Source organism: Pararge aegeria, chromosome 20 (assembly GCF_905163445.1).
Source record: "Pararge aegeria chromosome 20, ilParAegt1.1, whole genome shotgun sequence".
In the NCBI taxonomy this organism is placed as follows: domain Eukaryota; kingdom Metazoa; phylum Arthropoda; class Insecta; order Lepidoptera; family Nymphalidae; genus Pararge; species Pararge aegeria.
In genome coordinates this window covers 5,279,037-5,298,887 of record NC_053199.1, presented here as the reverse complement: position 1 = coordinate 5,298,887, position 19,851 = coordinate 5,279,037, and the positions used below count along the sequence as shown (strand labels likewise).

The following is a 19,851-nucleotide window of genomic DNA, read 5'->3' as shown; positions in this document are numbered from 1 at the left end:
TAAATTCTTGTAAAGTGTCGTGTTTTAAAATCGATTGGTCGTGGTTTATCCTCTCGTGTTATGGAGAGACGTTGTCACGGTTCCACTCAATTTGATGAGAATAAACACGAAGTGACTTGTAGTGTAGAAGACGGTTGCGTCAATGTAGTTTCCATCGGTTAGGTAATAAAAAAAATCTCAGGTTTATATCGTATGGTTTTGTTAAAGGCTCAGTCTTACAAATGCACTCTTATCATCCCCAGCATGTGTTCCGCTGCTTGAAACAGTCCTTTTATCTCCTCAGAGAGAGGTCTTTGGAGAATAGATATGCAAATTAAAGCTTTAACAAGTCCTTGTTTCATAGCTAAAGATTTTGCCATTGTTAACAAAAAAAATTGGCAACTGATAGTTTTAAATTACAAAATACTTGATCGCAGAGATTTTCGAAGTTCAAGCGGTACAAAATTATGTTGGTATGACGTCACGTATATATAATACGTGACGTCATAACTTTGATTTCGGTGTGTCACCTGTCATGGCGGACTGCTAGATTTTGCAGTTTTATTTATAGAATATAAATAGCAATTTCATTTATAATAGAAATAAAAATACAAATATATAATAAATACAACAATGATTATATATCATTAGATAAATACAACTTTTTAGCGATTCTTTGTTACTGCCATCGTATCTATTATAAGTAACGATCCACCAACTGCGAGTCGTCCACTAGACGTTCGACTCGGTATAGATATGTCGACTTGGCGTGGACACGTCGAATCGGCCTCCCACAAGCCTAGACCAGTGAAAATTCTGAGACGACAAATTACCAAATTCCCATAAGAAAAAAGCTCTCACCATGCGCCTTCTGAGAGGTCTTAAGCATATTTCATTAGTGCTTAACAACTTTTTAACGATTTCCCCGTAGATGCACTTCAAACTTCCAGCTTGCATTGACAGGCTTACCTGCCGGCACGTTTGAACGCGATGATTTGACAAAACTCTTGTTTGACACCGACACACAGGTTTTCTAAGCGACAAGTGAAAAAAAAAACGACAAAAGCCAAGTGATTCGTTAATCGCGAGGGTGTCGGCTACTAATGGGGAACTGGGATAGGACAGAGAAAACTGTGCAGTTGTGTTTCTATTTCTTGTCGTTTAATTATTTCACACTAGCTGTTGCCCGCGTTCTTTGACTGCGTTTTTTACGGTTTTTACATATCTCGTGGGAAGTTTGTTTTCGTGGGATGCAAAATAGCCCATGTTACTTACTCTACGTCACTTCTTTATTGCATTGTACAGGAGAAATCAAAGAATACTTGTAAAATATTGCAGGCAAAAGGCGACCTTATCAATATAAGTGATCTCTTCCAGGTTACCTAAACGAAAAAATACACGAACGAATACAAAAAATAAAGAGAGTACAACAAAGGAAGTAAATATTAGACAAGCAAACAAACACATTTCGCATTTCAAATATTAGTAAGGATTTACAATTATAACAGTGTGGTTTTACTAGTAATAAATAATTTTGACTGATGCAACATTAAACATTTAAATCGGTCGAAGTAAAAAGTTAGCTGTATTTATTTTTAATTGGTGATGAATAACCTTCTCGTTTTCATTTTAAACTAGCTGTCCCGCTCAACTTATTAGTCATTAAAATTATAGTTCTAATAATTTATATAATTTCTTATAGGTATCTAATAGAACTTATCTATGAGATAATCATTTACAGAATAGTAACACTTTTCCAATTAAAATTAGATAGAAAATTCGCAATTTCATTTCAGACCCATGCAATTAAAGTTATTATAAATTTTATAAAATGGGGCATAATAAAGTTTGAACTAAAGTTTAAAGAACGTAGATAAGGAACCTTCTCATACATCTGCATTGGAAAACTATTTTATTTGATGTTTCTGTTATTTTCTTTGTCGAAATGATCAAATATTCATATTTATTGTTTTTATGCTGTATTACATCTCAAATTATTTCTACAGTCGTCAATGTTTAAAAAATGTGTAATTTTAAACGACATCCTAGTAAGTATTTTATTTAAAAAATCAAATTCTTATTAATTTACTATGTTTCAATTAATTACCTCTATATAGTTTTTTTTTCTTATTTAGAAGTTAGCCCTTGGCTGCAGTCTCATCTGGTGATAACTAATAATAAACATGGTATAAACTAAGGTGTGTGCCTATTTGTCTAAGTAGTCTTTTTAAAGAATATGGCCGCTCCATGACTTTTGTCCCGTCTATCCTACGTCAGCGACTGCACCTTAATGAACTTCCAAATGGAAGCTGCACGTATCAATGCCAATCAGATATTATTTATCGGAACATCAAGAGAACCTAATGGTAGCACTGATGATGCTTTCACAATGACCCATCGGATAAAAGGTGTGAAAGGTGAGATTAGAGAAGTAGCCAACGTCATTGTCATGGCTGTGTGAAGTACCTGAGCTTAGGTCACGTGAAAGCCGATTGGCGCAGTGGGCAGCGACCCTGCTTTCTGAGCCAAGGCCGTGGGTTCGATTCCCACAACTGGACAATGTTTGTGTGATGAACATTTGTGTGATGAACTGAAGTGTTTTTCAGTGTCTGGGTGTTTATGTGTATTTTATAAGTATTTATGTATATATAATTCATAAAAATATTCATCAGTCATCTTAGTACCCATAACACAAGCTACGCTTACTTTGGGGCTAGGTGGCGATGTGTGTATTGTCGTAGTATATTTATTTATTTATTTATTTATGAATGTTTTTCAGTGTCTGGGTGTTTATCTAGATATATATTATAAGTATTTACGTATGTTATTCATATAATTATTCATCAGCCATCTTAGTACCCATAACACAAGCTACGCTTACTTTGGGGCTACATGGCGATGTATGTATTGTCGTAGTATATTTATTTATTTTAGTTATTTATTTTTATATATTGTTCTCAAAAATATTCATCAGTCATTTTAGTACCTACTCATAACACAAGCTACGCTTACTTTGGGGCTAGATGGCGATCTGTGTTTTGTCGTAGTATATTTGTATTTATTTATTACTTATTATCACTTATCCGCACTGGGCCAGCGTGGTGGACTACGGCCTTAACCCCTTCTTAGGGCCGGCGCCCATTGTCGGCATCGGCACGACTGAGGATTTTAGGTGGCAAATAGCAATATACATTAACATAATGACAATAAAGTAGAAATTTCCATTATATATGGTCGTAATAACAAAAATACCGCTTCGGTATGCTTGAGGCTGCTGTATCGGCAGCCTTAAGAATGCTTCGGGATGCTTCGGCATCCTTCGGCATCCTTCGGTACCCGCCGGCGCCGAGGCACCACTCGGGGATAGCTTGCCCTGCGGGGCGAGGGGAGGCATCCGCCATTTGAATCATTTGACTCACACACAACACAATCGAGGTAACCACTGCGTGTATCGGTTGTTTGCTGTAACAACGAATTTTCTTGTAACAACGATGGCGGAAGAAAAGCTAATTAATTTAGTTCGTCTACACGAGTGTTTATACAATATAAAATCGCGTCACTACAGTGACCAACACATGAAAAATAATGCGTGGGAGCAAATCGCCAAAGAATTCAATAAAACACGTAAGTAAGCATCATAAACATTGTATTTTTTATTGAGTTATAATAAGTATAAGTATATATAATATATAATTAATTACATTGACTTATAGATCGTTGGTATTTTATGATCTATTGACAATATTATTCTGCCAACTAACTGACCCATGTTCAGAGTTAAAATATTGTTTAAATTGATCTCTAATGACCATACCCTCGCACATGATAATATCGGTATCGCCAACTACATTGTTATCCACGGAACTTTCTAAAATGTCACTTTCCTGTAGTGGGTTTGGAAGTTCCGTCGTTGCATTGTTAATGATGTAATTATGTAAAGAACAGCAGGCTAAAATGATGTTATCTATATATTTTGCTTGTACTTGCATTCTCCTCTGAAATATTTCAAACCTTGATTGAAGAATGCCAAAAGCACTCTCCACAATACGCCTTGCTCGACTTAGTCTGTAATTAAAAACTCTTTTCTCTATATTTGCCAATTGATTCGCAGGGTACGGTCTCATTATATTTTTCGTTAGTGGAAATGCTTCATCAGCAACAAAAACATAGGGTAATTCTTCAGTTATTCCTCGTAAGCTCACATTTTGAGGAATATTTAAGGTGTCGTTTTGCAATTTTAAACCCAATTTTGAATGATCTAATATACCACCGTCGCTATTTCTACCATAAGCACCTACATCGACAATGACAAATCTGTATTTAGCATCTGCTACAGCCAACAGAACGATACTAAAAAATTTTTTATAATTAAAATACATACTTCCACTATTATTTGGAGCTCGTATCTTGAAGTGCTTGCCATCTATGGCACCAATACAATTTGGAAAATTCCATATTTCATCAAAGTCTTTAGCAATTATCTTCCATTGTGCTGTTGTTGGTTTTGGCAGAACGATACGGCCAAGAATATTCCAGATTACACGGCAGGTTTCATGGACTATACAACGAACTGTACTAAATCCCATTCGGTAATTGAATGCTAAAGTTTTGAAACTGACTCCTGTGATTAAAAACCTGAAAAGAAACATTATATTTTTAAATATAGCTTAGGTAGGTACCTATTAATCTATTGCCACTTGGAAAACCTGCGTGAAAACCCCTCACTAACAAACCATTCATTTATATGTTTATTATATTATTTTCAGCTCAAGAATGCCTCAAGATGTGGACGAACATCAGAAACAACTATCGAAAAGCGATAAAAAATAGAACAAGCAAAAGTGGTGATTCTGCAAAGCCACAAAGGCCAATAAAACACGAAAGAGAACTCCAATTCTTAACTACATTTTTACAAAATAGAGCACAGGTATCTAATTTAGATTCGTCTTCCGAGGACACACAAGATTCTTTCTTGGATTCTCTTCAATCACGGCCACAATCACAAATGTCACATTCAGATTCACAAAACTCGCGTCCTCGATCACAAAACATAACCACAGCTGAGATATTAAAAAATTATATAGATTCTAAAAATAACGAAGATGAACATCCTATAGATATATTTTTTAAATCAATGTCTGCTACAGTAAAATCTTTACCGAAAAAGTTGCAACTTCAAGTGAAAAGAGATGTATTGCTTATTGTTAATAAGGCAGAAATCGAATATTCAGAAATGTTAGAAGCACCACAGCATATTGAAACAACAAGATCTATTAATGAACCATCCACATCGAAACAAAAACCTCCTGTGAATCAATCAAACTACACCATGGACGATTTTTCTTATTACACACCCCAAGCAACATCCGTAAATAACGAGGACAACATACATTCAACATTGAAATATACACCGACACCCATACCTAGATGCCAAGACCAAAACATTGAAATCAGTGATTACCAGAATATTGAAACCAATGATTACCAGAATTTGTAATTTCTTTAACATATTATTACCTGCAGCAAAGCTAATGTGATTAAAAATAAAGATATGACTCCAATGTCATCAACAATCGCTCCACGACGACAGTTCTATGACCGGCGCAGCATGAAATATAGATTCAGACGAAATAGTAATGTAGTCTGCGATCTGAAGTCACCATTCGAATCATACCTGTACGAGTATATGTGAATTAAAAAATAATAAATATGATTATTAACACATTAAAGTATTGTTTATTATTAACTAACTAAGGGAACTATTTAATTTTCCGGGATAAAAAGTAGCTTATGTCACTCTCCAGGTCCTCAACTATACCCAATCAAAAAATCACGTCAATCCGTGGCTTTCTTGCAGCGTGATTGAAGGACAAACCAACAAACACACTTTCGCATTTATAATATTAGTATGATTACTCACCTCAAGCACACAGACAATCTTTCTTCAACAGATATAGGTGTGCGAAAATTTGATTGTTTTTTCTCCATGAAAGGTCGAAGCAAATGAACCAGACTTTCAAAATTTTCATAACTCATTCTATAGTAGTCATAAAATTTTCGCACGTCATAACGCAAATCATTGAATAAATTGTTGAATTCACCGGACGTATATCGTTGCTTCCAAAGGTTGTTCACCCAAAATCTTCTTGATTGATTAGATTTCTCTTCTTCTTCAGCAAGAGCTGCTATGAGCACTAGATCCCAGTCCACCATATTAAATACAACTCACACAACTAGCTTGTAACAACTCTGAAACTGTTTTGACGAGAAATACGATATTGAGACGCTTCGGCAAGCTACAGGACGGTGCGGCATGCTAAAGGACGCCTCGTCATCCCTAAGAACGTTGCAGCATGCCAAAGCATAGTTTCCATCAGTGTGCGCTTGCATGTAGGATGCCGAAGGATCCTGTTCCTTGCCGATGCCGACAATGGGCGCCGGCCCTTATTGTGGGAGGAGACCCGTGCTCTGTAGTGGGCCGGTAATGGGTTGATATGATGATGATGATGACTGAAAATTTCCTGAGAGGGAAACACCGACTCGGTATTCACTATAACCAAACTGAGTCAAAATTATACAAGTTACGATAAAAAGTTCTTTAAAAGTTTCAGCAAAGTAAACTAAATTTATTAGTTTTGTGTTTCTTTTTATATTTGAAGAATATTAAGTTATTAGGAAAATAGGTAGGGGTTAGGATACGTTAATTAAGTAGATTGAGATTCTAAGTAGGTACATTTTCTTTCAAGAGCGTTGTTCCTTACCGACTTAGTACTTTCCCAACGATAAGAGATCTCAGTTAAGAGGCGATCCGCTACTGTTAATAATGGAATATGAATCCCTTTGTTACCCCTCAAGAAATAACGACAAATTTTGGTCATCGAAGCCGAGCCCGAACGATGAGTTTCATTTTCAATCCAAATCCATATTTCATGACGTCGCTTTCTTCCCCCGGGCTCCAGATGATGCTGCTATTTCGTGGATAAATCAAAGATCAAGGTTTTTAATTATATCCAGTAATGACTGCGCGACCGTCGCTCCCAGCGATACTTATGTTAATTTCTATAAAAGCTACCGCTTTGATATTTCTTTTGTCATTTGACTGATCGCCAATGTGGAGACGGCTTCTGTCTCTATCGCTACGTCGTCGCTTTGTTTTGGTACCTATATATCGACAATACTTAGTCAAAAAAGTGTTGTCTGGTGGGAAAATTTTCATGTTATATTTCCGGTTCAACATATTAAAATTATTCGCACTTAATTAACTTCCTTTTTGGAGACTGACATGGAATACTTAGTAGCTCCTCGATGTGGACGTGGGATTTTAATAAATATACTTTGTTCCCTATCAATGGCCTAGGAATAGAATCAATATTATAAAAAAAAACGCATAGTAATCGCGTACATTCTGGAAATAGACAAAGGATACTTTTTAACCTGCGACAATACAATGGGGTTTTTGAAACAAACGGAGAAGAAGTCGTGGGCAACAACTGGTAAGGTATAAAGTTGATATTTATTAACAAGATATATGAGTTACTTTAAATCAAGAGTGAATAGGCATATTCTAGGCAAGCGTGCTCCACCTTAGGCTGCATCATCGCTTACCATCTGGTATGATTGCAGTCAAGCGCTCGTCCCTAAACATAAAAAAAAGATACATAATCATGCAAGAAGAGCGACTCGCGGCGGTCGCATACATTTATTTTTTTATAAAATTATTTACTACTGCAAACATTTTATGACTAAAGTATCAACAATGTTTTGCAAAAAACAAAGTACACATTTGTTTTTTGTAAATTTAATAAATCAATTAGGTTTTTACAATTTTAATTACTTACCTATGTTATTGCGTATTATTTAAGTTTATAATAATAAATAAATATATATCATAAATATCTATTATAGTAAATATAAATTTATATGGGTATTTTTGTAGCTAATATGTGAATATAGTATGTATGTTCATATAAATTTATTTTATTTTTTTGTAACATACTTTATGCACCATCCGCTTTCCACTTTTTTATCGGCTTCGTACGCTCAAGTTGCCTTTAAAAGATCACTTTTAGTGATAAGGCCGCCTTTGCACCCTAGCAATAAGTACTATTACAGTTTTCCTTGTATTTTTCCGATTGTGTTGTGTTGCAATAAAGTTTTTCTATCCTATTCTATTCTATTTAAAGTAGCTTTGATGGTATCCCAGATAAATGCGTACCTATACTTAGTTTGTTTTTGTAAAATTCAATACATGAATTACTCACAATTTTTATTACCTACTGAGAATATATTTGGTTGTATCGCAGAATCCCTTCCCACAGTAGTGCAGCTTCCACACTAGGGTCGGCGCGATGACTTGCAGCGGCCGAAGGTCTGACGATGATGTATGTGCGGCTCGTAATGAGCGCCGGGATCTGTCGGGACCGGATCCACACTATGTGCTAATGGAGCTATTTACCTAGCTACTGCCATATTATATATCTCTGAACTATATTTTATATATACAGGGTTTTATAAAAATATCAAAAAGCTCTCGACCTGTAGTTGTTTACATTAAAAGTGTCAACTTTTGTTCTACGACTTTTTTTAAACTCAATAGTTTGTGAAATCTTAAATATTTAATTTTTTACACAGACCTACTCTACTTGTTACTCTGTTATGTAACGTCAGCAATAGCGCGCGAACCACGATTCGCTCAAGCGGTCACTGACCTGAGTAGCTAGTTACCACACTACCGACAGGCTAAGCGATTAAGTGTTCCGGTTCCGGCTGACTAGGGTAATAACTACCATAACTCATACATATTAGCCTGCTACCGTCTTAGACGGCATCAAGTGAGATTGCAGGCAAGGCCTAACTTGTAGTGGAATTGAAAAAAAAATTGGTTCATAGTGTAATGCCACTTTACAGAGATAACATGATTTTTTTTTGTATGAAATAAATTAATACCGAATTTTAATAAGTCGTACAACAAAAGTTGTTAGTTTTAATGATAATAACTACAAGGCCGAGAGCTTTCTGGTATTTTTGTTAAACCCTGTATAGAAGTTATTTTCTCTCGCTCATGTTGTCCTAATCCTAAGGTTGCCTGGCCGAGATTGTTTCTAATAGATAAGGCCGCCTTTTGACTTTATTTTTGGCATTGCTCTAATCGATAAGGCCTTGATTTTATTTTTGACATAGAAAAATTTGACATGACAGGTGACACAAGCCTCCTAAAATAGTGCAATTTTCTGTTTCATGATCGGCGTCTTATTCCTCCTGGCAAAGTTTTTCTAATAATATCGAGTGGGAAGCCGCGGGTAAAAGCTAGTCATTTATAAATTTAACCACACAAAAGCTGTATAAAAGAAACATGACAGTGATTTTTATAAAAAAAAAGTATCAACTATAAAATAGTTTGCCCTTTAAACAATTCTCAAGCTCAGGCCATCTATATTTCCTGCTAGAGTAGGTGCTGTTTTAGGTCATCATCATATCCACCCATTCCGGGCCCAACACTGTGAGACGGGGTTAAGGCCGTAGACCACCACTTTGTCCAAGTGCGGATTGGTGGACTCCACACGCCTTTAAGAACGTTATGGAGAACTCTGACGCAGGTTTCCTCACGATGTTTTCCTTCACCGTTGAAGCAAGTGTTATTTAAATTACTTAAAACGCACATAACTGAAAAGTTAGAGGTGCTAAGAATCGAACTTGGCCCTACGAAAGTGTAGTCGAAGTTCTATCCATTGCGCCTCTTCTTTTAGGTCAAAACGTATCATTTATCCAACTTTCTACGCGCAGTTCTCCCATAGGTAATCACTCAGCGTTCCAACATCACCCCGTTTCTCCATAGAGCGGTACGATTTGTCACAGGAGTTGTATGTAATGGAGCCTCTGACAAATGATGCCTCACTAATGACGCGGAACGGTTATTAAGACCAGATCACTCGTTAATACTGTCGCGCTCAAAGGAAAACCTGGGTGGTAGATGCTAAGAAAGTAAGCTAATGGTATCTCATGATTAATTTAGCTTTACCTTGATTTACTGCTTCTTCTAAAGTTAAATCTCCGTCCCTTTTAAGATGGTTATAATAATTTATTTAAAACTAATTAGATTGTATCCCCCGATTATTAAGAGGTATGGGAGGTCTGGGGGGATAGCCCAGTGAATAGGAGCTAGACTTCACTGTCGGGGGGCCGAGCCCTCTAACTTTTCTAAGTTATGTGCGTTTTACGTAATAACATAGCTTCAACGGTGAAGGAAAACATCGTGAGGAAACCTGCATGCCTGAGAGTTCTACATAATGTTCTCAAAGTGGAGTCCACCGATCTGGGCCAGCGTGGTGGACTACGGCCTTAACCCTTTTTATTATCACCTCCCTCTGTACATGGTTTAGTTTAAACTGCAAAATAAAATTAGGTTAGTGCGTTCAAACAAGCATACAAACTTTTCTTATTTCAAATTCGTGATCATATTCTAATCCTAACTAATTTTATACGAAAGTTTATACGAAAGTTCGTTTCTTTGCTTCTTAGTTCATTCTTAACGAAGCAAACAATTAACTTAATTTTTGACATAAGTTAATTGAAAGAACGGAAGGACGCCTACTTTTTATAGCAGGGAGCCAAAAAGTTCCCACTGGATTTGTTAAAAACTGTAACAACGATGACGAAGAACGCGGGCAACAGCTACTAAAAAAATACTTCAAACACAGAATTGAGAACATACGGAAACCGTGTACTCGACTAATATTGAAGCATAAAGAACCATACGCGATAAGGCCGCTTTTTGTATACTGCTTCTGTCCGTGTTTTTTTTATTCTTCTTCTGTATTAATTTTGTTTGCAAATAAAGAATATACCAAAAAAAACCACTTTACTTTAGTAGTGTTTCTCGAACAGGCACAGGATTCCATTTAGCAATTGACGGTAATTATTTTACCTCTAAGTTTCTAAACGTTTACGTTAAATTGGGTAAATGGGAAAAGTTTTTGAGCTAGCAACATTCCGTGGGTTCGAAATGAGACGTGCGGGGGGCGTTTTCATTGTTTTTGGACACAAAGCACTGCATGCAATAATGGCTGAATGAGGATTCTGTATGTTGTTAATTCTATATATTCATATATAGTGCTTTTAAAAATACTACTTAAGTACTTTTTAAAAATAGTCAAAGTGTCGAAACGAATCAAATACCAAAACGGTAGTATTAAACGACGAAATAGTAAAGACATGAGATGTAAAAAGGCACTCGCTTACGAACCTTCTACAGAATAATAAATATACGTCTCATACATTTTTACTTATATAATTATTACATCTCAAAACCCCTCTGAGACGATCCGCCAACGTCATCACTTCACCAAGTCCGCCGAACCGCGGGTGAATAGTGAAAAAGACATTATTCCAAATTTGAACTGTAATTTATCAAGCTCTGATCCATTCCTTTGACCCACCATGTTATGACAAGATGAAATATATCCGCCGATGATATTCCAAAATCCAATCTTAGATACATTTGTGTTCCATTTTTAAATGTTTTTTTTTTTCTTTTTTATCACGGGGGGGACACGACAAAGGCTCTGTCGTATTAGTGATGTGACATCCGGCGTACAATGTATCGATGAGTGATAGTAAGGGGACGGTGTAGGGTAATGTGACTTTTTTTATTATTGTTTGCTTTGGCGTATATAAATGGTTTCTGAGGCGTAGAAAAACTGCTACTGCATGTCATTGTCGTTATAAAGTTAATTATAGGAAGCACTTTTCGTAAGTAAACTATGAAAAAGTAGTGTAAAAAAAACAATTACCGCCAATCATAATACCTACGTTTTGCGTATGTGCTTTGCACACGAATGTCACAGTTACGATCGGTTCATCAAAGAAGAAACGACTGGTCCAAGTTTAATATCGAAGCGTATTTTAATATTTCCCAAGTTTTTTTTTATTGTTGGATCACATATATTTTAACCGCGTTCCCTAGTGTTTAGACTGTTCGTATTCCAATCATAATATTTTGGTTCTGATTTCGATTCTCGTCGAGATATGATGAGTGTATTAATTCACTATCCATGAATGAATAAATTAATAGAATTTTATCGTAGGTACACAAAAGAAAAAAACAGAAAATTAAAAATACTAAGAGCGAGTTGTAAGAGTTTACCTGCGATATAGTTTTTGAATGTATAATTTAAAATCTTACGAAATAATATTTTTAAATACCAATAATTTATTATTTCATATAATAATAAATATGTTTTTGAATATTGTTTCCATTAAGGAGTTCTTGTATACATAATATGTGTTTGTATATTCTAGCACTACACAAATTTAAAAATCATAGTTTCTCATAATATTTTAACGAACGACATTGTAGATAACCACTGACGTATTTTGACGTGACAACGTCTTATAATTCGATGGAGCCGGCTGCACGCACGAAAAAACATGACGTATGCGGCGTTACCTCGCTCTGAGGCATTCCATTCAAGGCTTAAAGTGCAAGCGAGAGCGCGGAACGAGCGACAAAGAGGCACAGTCGGCCTCCGCGTTCGACATCTGTCTCTCTCCTACTTGAGTGAGCGATGCGTCCGCGTGGACAGCTTCTATACAATAATACATTTACATGTTTTCGGCAAGGATGAAGTGCAGTGAAAAGTGAATGTGGTGTCAATTGTTTATAGCAACGATAATATTAAAATTTTCTTTTGAAAAATGCAACCATTCCATCAGTATTTTCTTACGACGTTGTCACGTTCAACTATCGTCAGTAAGCCGACTTTACAGACAACAAATTTTTTTATACCGTCAGTGCAGATAGGATAGCAGTCTAGGATTTTACGATTTTTTGTTGCATCATTGGAGTCACGTGATCAACATAAAAGTTTAAATGAGCTTTTGCGAGGCATTATTACTTGTTTCTGATAATATATTGACTTCATTTCTAAAAGTAGTCACTAACTTATTCCATTACTTTCGCATTTTTATTAAACTACAAATTACCTCTTGACTGCAATCTCACCTGGTGGTAAGTAATTATTCAAGTATGAGATGGCAGCGGGTTAACATTCGTAGGTTTATGGCAGTTTTATTAAATAGTCTAGTCGACAAGTTGAAAATGTAACAAAATAGAGATACTGCTCTTAAAATTTTGTTCGATAGCTCATTGGATCCGGAATGGCGCCTAGAAAATTGTGCCAAAAGTGTAAATATTTTACTTTTATGGCACGATCTTCTTAAGTATCTAAGTAAGTGGGTTGATGTTATGTTGGTAACTCACAAAACCAGCTACACTTACTTTAGGGCTAGATAGAGATGTGTGTATTGTATTAAGATAAAAAAAAAAGAAACTGCGCTAGTGAGGTCGTCAAAACTAACTAACTATTGTATCGATACTAGGATCTCATGACTTGTGCCAACATAGTGCCGGCTGGATACAAAGGGAACCGCGACCGTTTGCGGCGCGGCCTTCATTGCTCGCGATGACATTCACAAAAACAATGCCTCTACTGAGAACATGGAAAATATTTAGAACAATTGGTTTTTTCTAACTAACTTTCCGTGTATAACTATTTTAAACGCTATTCTTTTTATTCATATTGGAATGCCTCGTTGAGTTAGACGGTAAGTTACGCGGTAATAGGTTCGATTCTCAAGTTGAAAATGAACGGTTTCTTCAATCACTATCAGCTTTAGTGTTGCCCAAATGCAAGAACAAGACGAGACTTAGCCAGTCTTGGTCTTGGTCTTGCGCCAATACACCTGGTCTTGGTCTTGGTCTTGGTCTTGCGCTCCCAGTCTTGGTCTTGGTCTTGGTCTTGCAGCAAGAGTCTTGCAAGTCTTGCAATTACCTATTAGTCTATTACTATTTATTAAAGTTTACTTTAAATCTTAGAAAAACGTATTAGAATTGGAACATTGTGAGCTTGAATTAACATAGCCATAGTAAAGATCAAGCAGATTAATAAATAACTGAAGATTTGATAAGAAGTTCGAAAAATCAACTGACCTATATTTCGTTTTCCATGGAAGTAACTGTTTCTTAATAAACATTTATGATTTATAAGCTTACATTTGCTAAAACATGTAAAAAAACAAATTAATTACAATAACTTGACTGTATTTTAAAGAACAATACTTATCTGTCTAGAAAGAGATTGAACCCTCAACTTATAAGAAATTTAATAAAAGAGTTTTACGATTTATCATTTATTTGAATAAAAAATAAAATACAACACAAATCAACAGCTTTATCATTAGGTTATGATACTTTATATCAATTCTTTTGACCAAGAATTAATACAAAGTAACCATCTGGCTGACTCATCACTTAACCTATTTCTATGTTTTCTAATTACTAATGATGCTTTAGAAAATAACCTCTCAGCAGGTACTGAAGTTGCAGGTAAGGAGAGAAAATCACGGGCCATTTTCGATAAAATCGGATACTCTGTCTCATGCGTCCTCCACCAATCTAAAATCACCAATCTGAAACTTATTTATTCTTTGGAACACCTGTAGGTACTCTTAAAATTCGAAATTATTTTGCATGAATAGTGTCAAATGTTAGGATTTCGGCGCGGCGGCAACGATTGTTTTAGATTTCAAAAGAAGCCGCCGGCGCGTGTATCATAACCATGTACTTCCGAAAAGCGGCAAATTTCTTTGAGAAGTAAGTACAAAACCTTTGATGCCGCATTATCAAAGTGCCGATGGTTAAAACATAACTATGCATGCACTCAGTTTGATTTTAATAGATATTTTTTTATTCGCTATGTTTATGGTATTAGTCGTAATGCGCATAGGTCCAGTTTTTCATATTCTTTGATATAGTTTTTTGCGTCTCATAGAATTCCTAAGCGTACCTACCTACCTATACACCGAACTGTTACACCTAACTACTCCGTGAAATAGCGCTAAGTCCTAGCTGCAAGACGCAAGAGTCTTGCAGGCTATGTCTTGTTCTTGCTCAAGTCTTGCACGGTCAGTCTTGGTCTTGGTCTTGCTAAAAATACGCGGTCTTGTTCTTGGTCTTGGTCTTGCAAAAACGCAAGAACAAGACCAAGACTGCAAGACCAAGACTGAATTTGGGCAACACTAATCAGCTTGGAGAAATTGGCGTAGGTCCAATATTACCTTGGGAATCATATTATAAAACCCTTCGACTTCGAACCCAGAACCTTAATTGAACATTCTTACCCAAAGACCAAGGAGACAATTATGGAATATCCGTAATCATTAGAATTATCGAAAAGGGTTATCGAGTCTACCGGTGATCCTAGAGAGGGCAGTTACCTTGGCCAGCGAATTAGTTTGGCCATCCACAGCGGCAATGCTGCCAGCATCTTAGGAACTGTGCCTCGCTGCGGTGGTTTCGAGGACGTTTTAGATTTTATTTAGTTTTTAAATAGTTTATTTTAGGTCATAGTTATGTATTAATAAAAATTATATTTTAGAGTTAAAAGAAATACAAATTTTAAACATCATTACAATCAACTATCTACGTATTAGGCTCCCCGCACACACGTCAATATTATTGTCAATTTATTTTTGAAGTTGTACAATGTACGCGCAAACCGTCACAAAAACCCGACACCCTGAAGTAAGCTATAAGTTTTGACAGTGTACACTTTCAATTGTCAAAGTCTGCGGTTATTCCGGTGATTTTATTGATTCAATTGTACAAAAATTTCAAATTTTAATGTTGAGTGAAACTTGTCCGATAATTAGTATTCCAAATTTAATTAGGTATGTTTATTATGTACATTTCATTAATTATGTAGAAATATTTTATTGGTATTTAAATAAACTTTAATTAACTAGATAACGCGTTATAATAAAACTTTCAATGAATTAAATACCTTTTTTCTATTGTTACTGTTGTTTTTTCTACAAACGTAGCGAACGATAAAATGTTTGAAAAGATTTTTTTTTATTATCGCCAAAGAAGTGTAACTTCTAACCCGAGTACATCACTCCTGATGGTAAGTGATGATGCAGCTTAAGGTGGAGCGCGCTTGCCTAGAAGATGCCTATTCACAATATTTTGTATATTGACAATAATCTTGAGTATGTGTGAGTGCAGTCTTAGAGTTCAAGAGATATAGCTCACCGATATCGACGGATGGACAGACAGACAGCGAAGGCTTAGTAATAGAGTGGTGGATATGGTTTAAAACTTGCAGCGTCTAATAAATACTACTTAGAAATATAGTATTGCATCTAAACATTCCAATTATACTACGAATCCTCATGGAATAAAAGTCGAAATTGTAATTTCCTGGCAACAACGGCTGATCGAGGGACAACGATTTGCGGTCACCGGCTGATTACCAATACGAAAGCCTAACCAAAAACAACCAATTATCATCCTCAGTCAATATCCAACCTTATTACCTTTTACATACGTTTTAATTTGCTTTGGGTACAACTACCAAGTTAGGGTCCCATTAGGGTTGTTTCGTTTAGTCAAAATTCGTCACGTTGCGGACATCTGTCGCCGGCTGTAATCGAATTGATGATCGCAGGAATCAATCGATATTGCGTAATTCGACGATGACAATTTCGTTTCGATTATTCGAACGTCATTATACGTTATTACGGGCACAATTTTTTTCAATTATGCATAACCTTTATTCGTATCAATATAATGATTTATCGGACTTTTTAGTTCGTAGTTGTTAGTTTGACTTTATTATTTTAGTAAAACGAACGGTAATAACAATATCCGACCGACCGATTTTGGAAAAACCTCAATTTTCCAAAAACTGTATAATACGTGATACCTACGTAATTTTTCTAGCAAAAATCGAAAAAAAAACCGGAGAAGTGCAAATAAAACTGTAGGTTTTTCTTAAACTTCTATCAAGTCTGTCCAATTCCAAGATAGGAGGATTACATTGCTTCTTTTTTTACACACATGTGTGTGATAAATGTGTTAAAACTGTAATAAGAAAAACCTAGTTGTATTTTAGTAACTACAAATTTTCACCACTAGTGCCAGAAGACCTTCCTACGTAATTCAAAGATTGTGAGCTATCAGGAAGAATCACAATGTTTTGTTTGTTTGTTTGAAATCTTTTTTGAAAACACACATTTTATACAAAGTGAACACATATACAGAAGAAACTAAAAATAGAACGTACAAAGGCGGTCTTATCACCAAAGCGATCTCTGGATAATCTGAGGATGTCTGGCAACCTTTGACGTTAAGAAAAAAAAAGCAATTTAAGTTTAAAATATGAATATGTTTTGACGATGATCTTTAGTACATCATCGCATACAAAACGCAGTTGTACGAGATTATGTATAAATATACTACGACAATACACACATCGCCACCTAGCCCCAAAGTAAGCGTAGCTTGTGTTATGGGCACTAAGATGACTAAATAATTAGAATATACATATAAACACCCAGACACTGGCAAACATCCATGCTCATCACACATACATTTTCCAGTTGTGGGAATCGAACCCAGAAAGCGACTAAGACACCGGGAGGCATCTTTGCATCGTTCGAGTCCATGTAGGACTGAAGTGCATCGAAAATGCAGTCGTATTTATATCAAAATACCCACCAAGTCAATGTCATGAACATTGGTTGTTAATCAAATATAACATTAGGTAAATGTAACATGTAGGTGTGAGACTAGAATGGACCAACGGACGACACTGATGTCCGACTGTCGGAGTGATCCTATAAGTTTTTTTTTCGGATCTACTGTTTATTGCTAGACTATCGGTTTGTGTGACACTTTGTTTTAACTGATTTAATAAATGTCCTATAGATTTCAAATCCACTGGCTGGCCACTGCAATACTCGAATTCTCACTTCCGCTAATTAGGGCATAGTCAACCGCGCCGTATACCTACGATAAAGCGTTTTGCTGCGTTATGATGAACCCTGGTCCAGCTGTCTGGTTAACAAATTTTGCTTATTTAAGGGCTTCCTTATAGCTCATTTTGGCGCAACGGTGAGCGCTATGAATTTAAGTAGGAGTTCTCAGGTTCGATTCCCGGCAGGGGAATTTTGGGAATTTATAATTTCAAAATTTTCTCTGGTCTTGTCAATGCCTCCCAGGCTTTTGTCGTGGCTAGTTACCGGGTGGTAACTACAAAGACTTGCTGCTATGCGATTTAGTGTACCGGTGCGATGTCGCGTAGAATCCGATCCTTAACAGGTTAGCCCGCTACCATCTTAGACTGCATCATCACTTACTACCAGATGAGATTGCAGACAAGGGTGAAATTGTAGTGGAATAAAGAAAGTATAGCTGAAAAAGTACCTCCGCAGAAGTAATTCGAGCAAAAACCACATTTGAGGAAATTCTTAAGCAACTAATGCACAAAAAAAACGCACGCGTATCATCTGTAACAACCACTGCTTCATTGTTGGTAGAAATAAATGTTCTCTTGCTGTAAGTCCTATCTACAAAGGTTGCCTGTAAGAGATTGCTTGCAGCAATAAGGCAGCCTTTGCATGTCTACATTGTGTACTGTATACTCCTTACTGTTTCTTTTCCTGTATGTTATACGTGCAATAAAGTGTTTCTTCTTCTTCTTCTTCATTGTCTACAGCCCGTATGTAAAGTTTCGTTTACATGTCAAAGAATTAAATGTAATGGATCATTTATAAAGTAACTTATGCGCGAGTTCATCAAGCTCGTAAAGTTTCACTTTCCGCACCCTCGCGTCGTTGATTAATAAGCCGCAAATTGAATAAGCCTTCTTTGACAGCATCAATTTTCCCGCCGCTTACACAGAACGGTACCCCCAAAAATCCACTTACGGGGTCTATTTGAAATTTTGATCGACCCCAAACTTGACACCTCACATCAATTTAAGATGTAAATTGTCAAAGCAAAGTTAAGGCAGGGCTACATGGAGTAGAGCCGGGAGCGCCCTAAAGTTTGAAAGCCGCAAAAGTTATTTATTTTATTTATTTATACTCTTTACTTGCACACAAAAATACAGAAGAAGGATAATGAAAAAACACAGACAGAAGCAGCATACAAAAGGCAGCCTTATCGCTTCGTAGCAATCTCTTCTAGGCATCCTTAATTTAAGGTTGTCTAGAGAGCAAAGCAAAAAAAAAAAACTTTATGAGAACCTTTATTTCGTACTTTTTTTTGTCGACTGTGACATTTTTCTGCGAGGTTAAATAGTAGCTAATGATGGAAATACTTTTACAAAGCTCTCTACATTAGAATGAATTTACAGAGTGTCAAACATTTTAAAACATTATAAAAAAGCCAGTACGTTTAAGGTTTAGACCTACAATTTTTGTTTATTTTTGAGATTTATTAGGTACATTCAAGAGATTTATGTACAACTGTAACTATAATTATGTTTTCTGGATGCACCTTGAATAAGCCAACCAACAAACATGCATTCGCATTAATAATAATATTTGTAAAATAGGATAGGATTAGAAAATAACACACATATATCGTAATTAAATTCATCTAACATTTTTAGATATACGGTATACATACGGTACTATTTTTTCGCATTGGTTGATTTGAGATGTAGATAACTTTATGAGTTGTCATAACTCGGAAGCAATGATTTGCGGATATTGTACACCAAGGCCATAGAAACACAAAAAAATTATAAGTTATTATTTATCCACTTCTTAAACTTACAGTGTTAGTCGCATATTAAATTTATCATTTACAAAATATAATATGTAAGTATATTAACACTTGTTTTAAGATCCTTAGTAATAATATTGATTACCTAGGTAAGTATATTTTTGTGTTAAAATATGACTAATAATATTTATTTATTTGCAAGAATGTTTGTGCAATTTCAAGATGTTAGATGTTAGATGTAATAGTCAGTGTACAGGGCATAACATTCTCCTAAATTAATAGTAGGTATGCAAATGGTT

The 19,851-nt window shown here is 35.8% G+C and overlaps 2 protein-coding genes across 5 annotated transcripts; one reads left to right on the top strand and one right to left on the bottom strand.

The window, feature by feature from the left end:
* Window positions 1–3,113: 3,113 nt before the first annotated feature.
* Window positions 3,114–6,424, bottom strand: LOC120632676 (protein ALP1-like). 4 transcript variants are annotated; one of them, XM_039902631.1, is made up of 3 exons: window positions 5,900–6,424; window positions 4,361–4,614; window positions 3,114–3,441 (listed from the first exon to the last, which is right to left on the bottom strand). In XM_039902631.1, the coding sequence occupies exons 1-3, from the start codon at window positions 6,190–6,192 to the stop codon at window positions 3,395–3,397; spliced, it is 594 nt and encodes a 197-aa protein (XP_039758565.1). In that variant the 5' UTR covers window positions 6,193–6,424; the 3' UTR covers window positions 3,114–3,394. The 4 variants fall into 4 exon arrangements, with proteins under 4 accessions (XP_039758565.1, XP_039758564.1, XP_039758566.1 ...); XM_039902630.1 differs by lacking the exon at window positions 3,114–3,441 and adding an exon at window positions 3,602–4,273; XM_039902632.1 differs by lacking the exon at window positions 3,114–3,441 and adding an exon at window positions 3,602–4,044.
* On the top strand, window positions 3,450–5,702 carry LOC120632677. The gene is made up of 2 exons (XM_039902633.1): window positions 3,450–3,603; window positions 4,746–5,702. Exons 1-2 carry the CDS (start codon window positions 3,471–3,473, stop codon window positions 5,474–5,476), a joined length of 864 nt encoding a protein of 287 aa, XP_039758567.1. The 5' UTR covers window positions 3,450–3,470; the 3' UTR covers window positions 5,477–5,702.
* Window positions 6,425–19,851: the final 13,427 nt, after the last annotated feature.

Bases quoted from the DNA above. Each gene is read 5' to 3' on its own strand.
- LOC120632676 (XM_039902629.1), bottom strand. From the start codon at position 6,192: ATGGTGGACTGGGATCTAGTGCTCATAGCAGCTCTTGCTGAAGAAGAA. The intron at 4,615-5,899 runs GTGAGTAATCAT...GTTTCTTTTCAG, and splicing joins AGATTGTCTGTGTGCTTGAG to GTTTTTAATCACAGGAGTCA.
- LOC120632677 (XM_039902633.1), top strand. From the start codon at position 3,471: ATGGCGGAAGAAAAGCTAATTAATTTAGTTCGTCTACACGAGTGTTTA. The intron at 3,604-4,745 runs GTAAGTAAGCAT...TATTATTTTCAG, and splicing joins CAAAGAATTCAATAAAACAC to CTCAAGAATGCCTCAAGATG.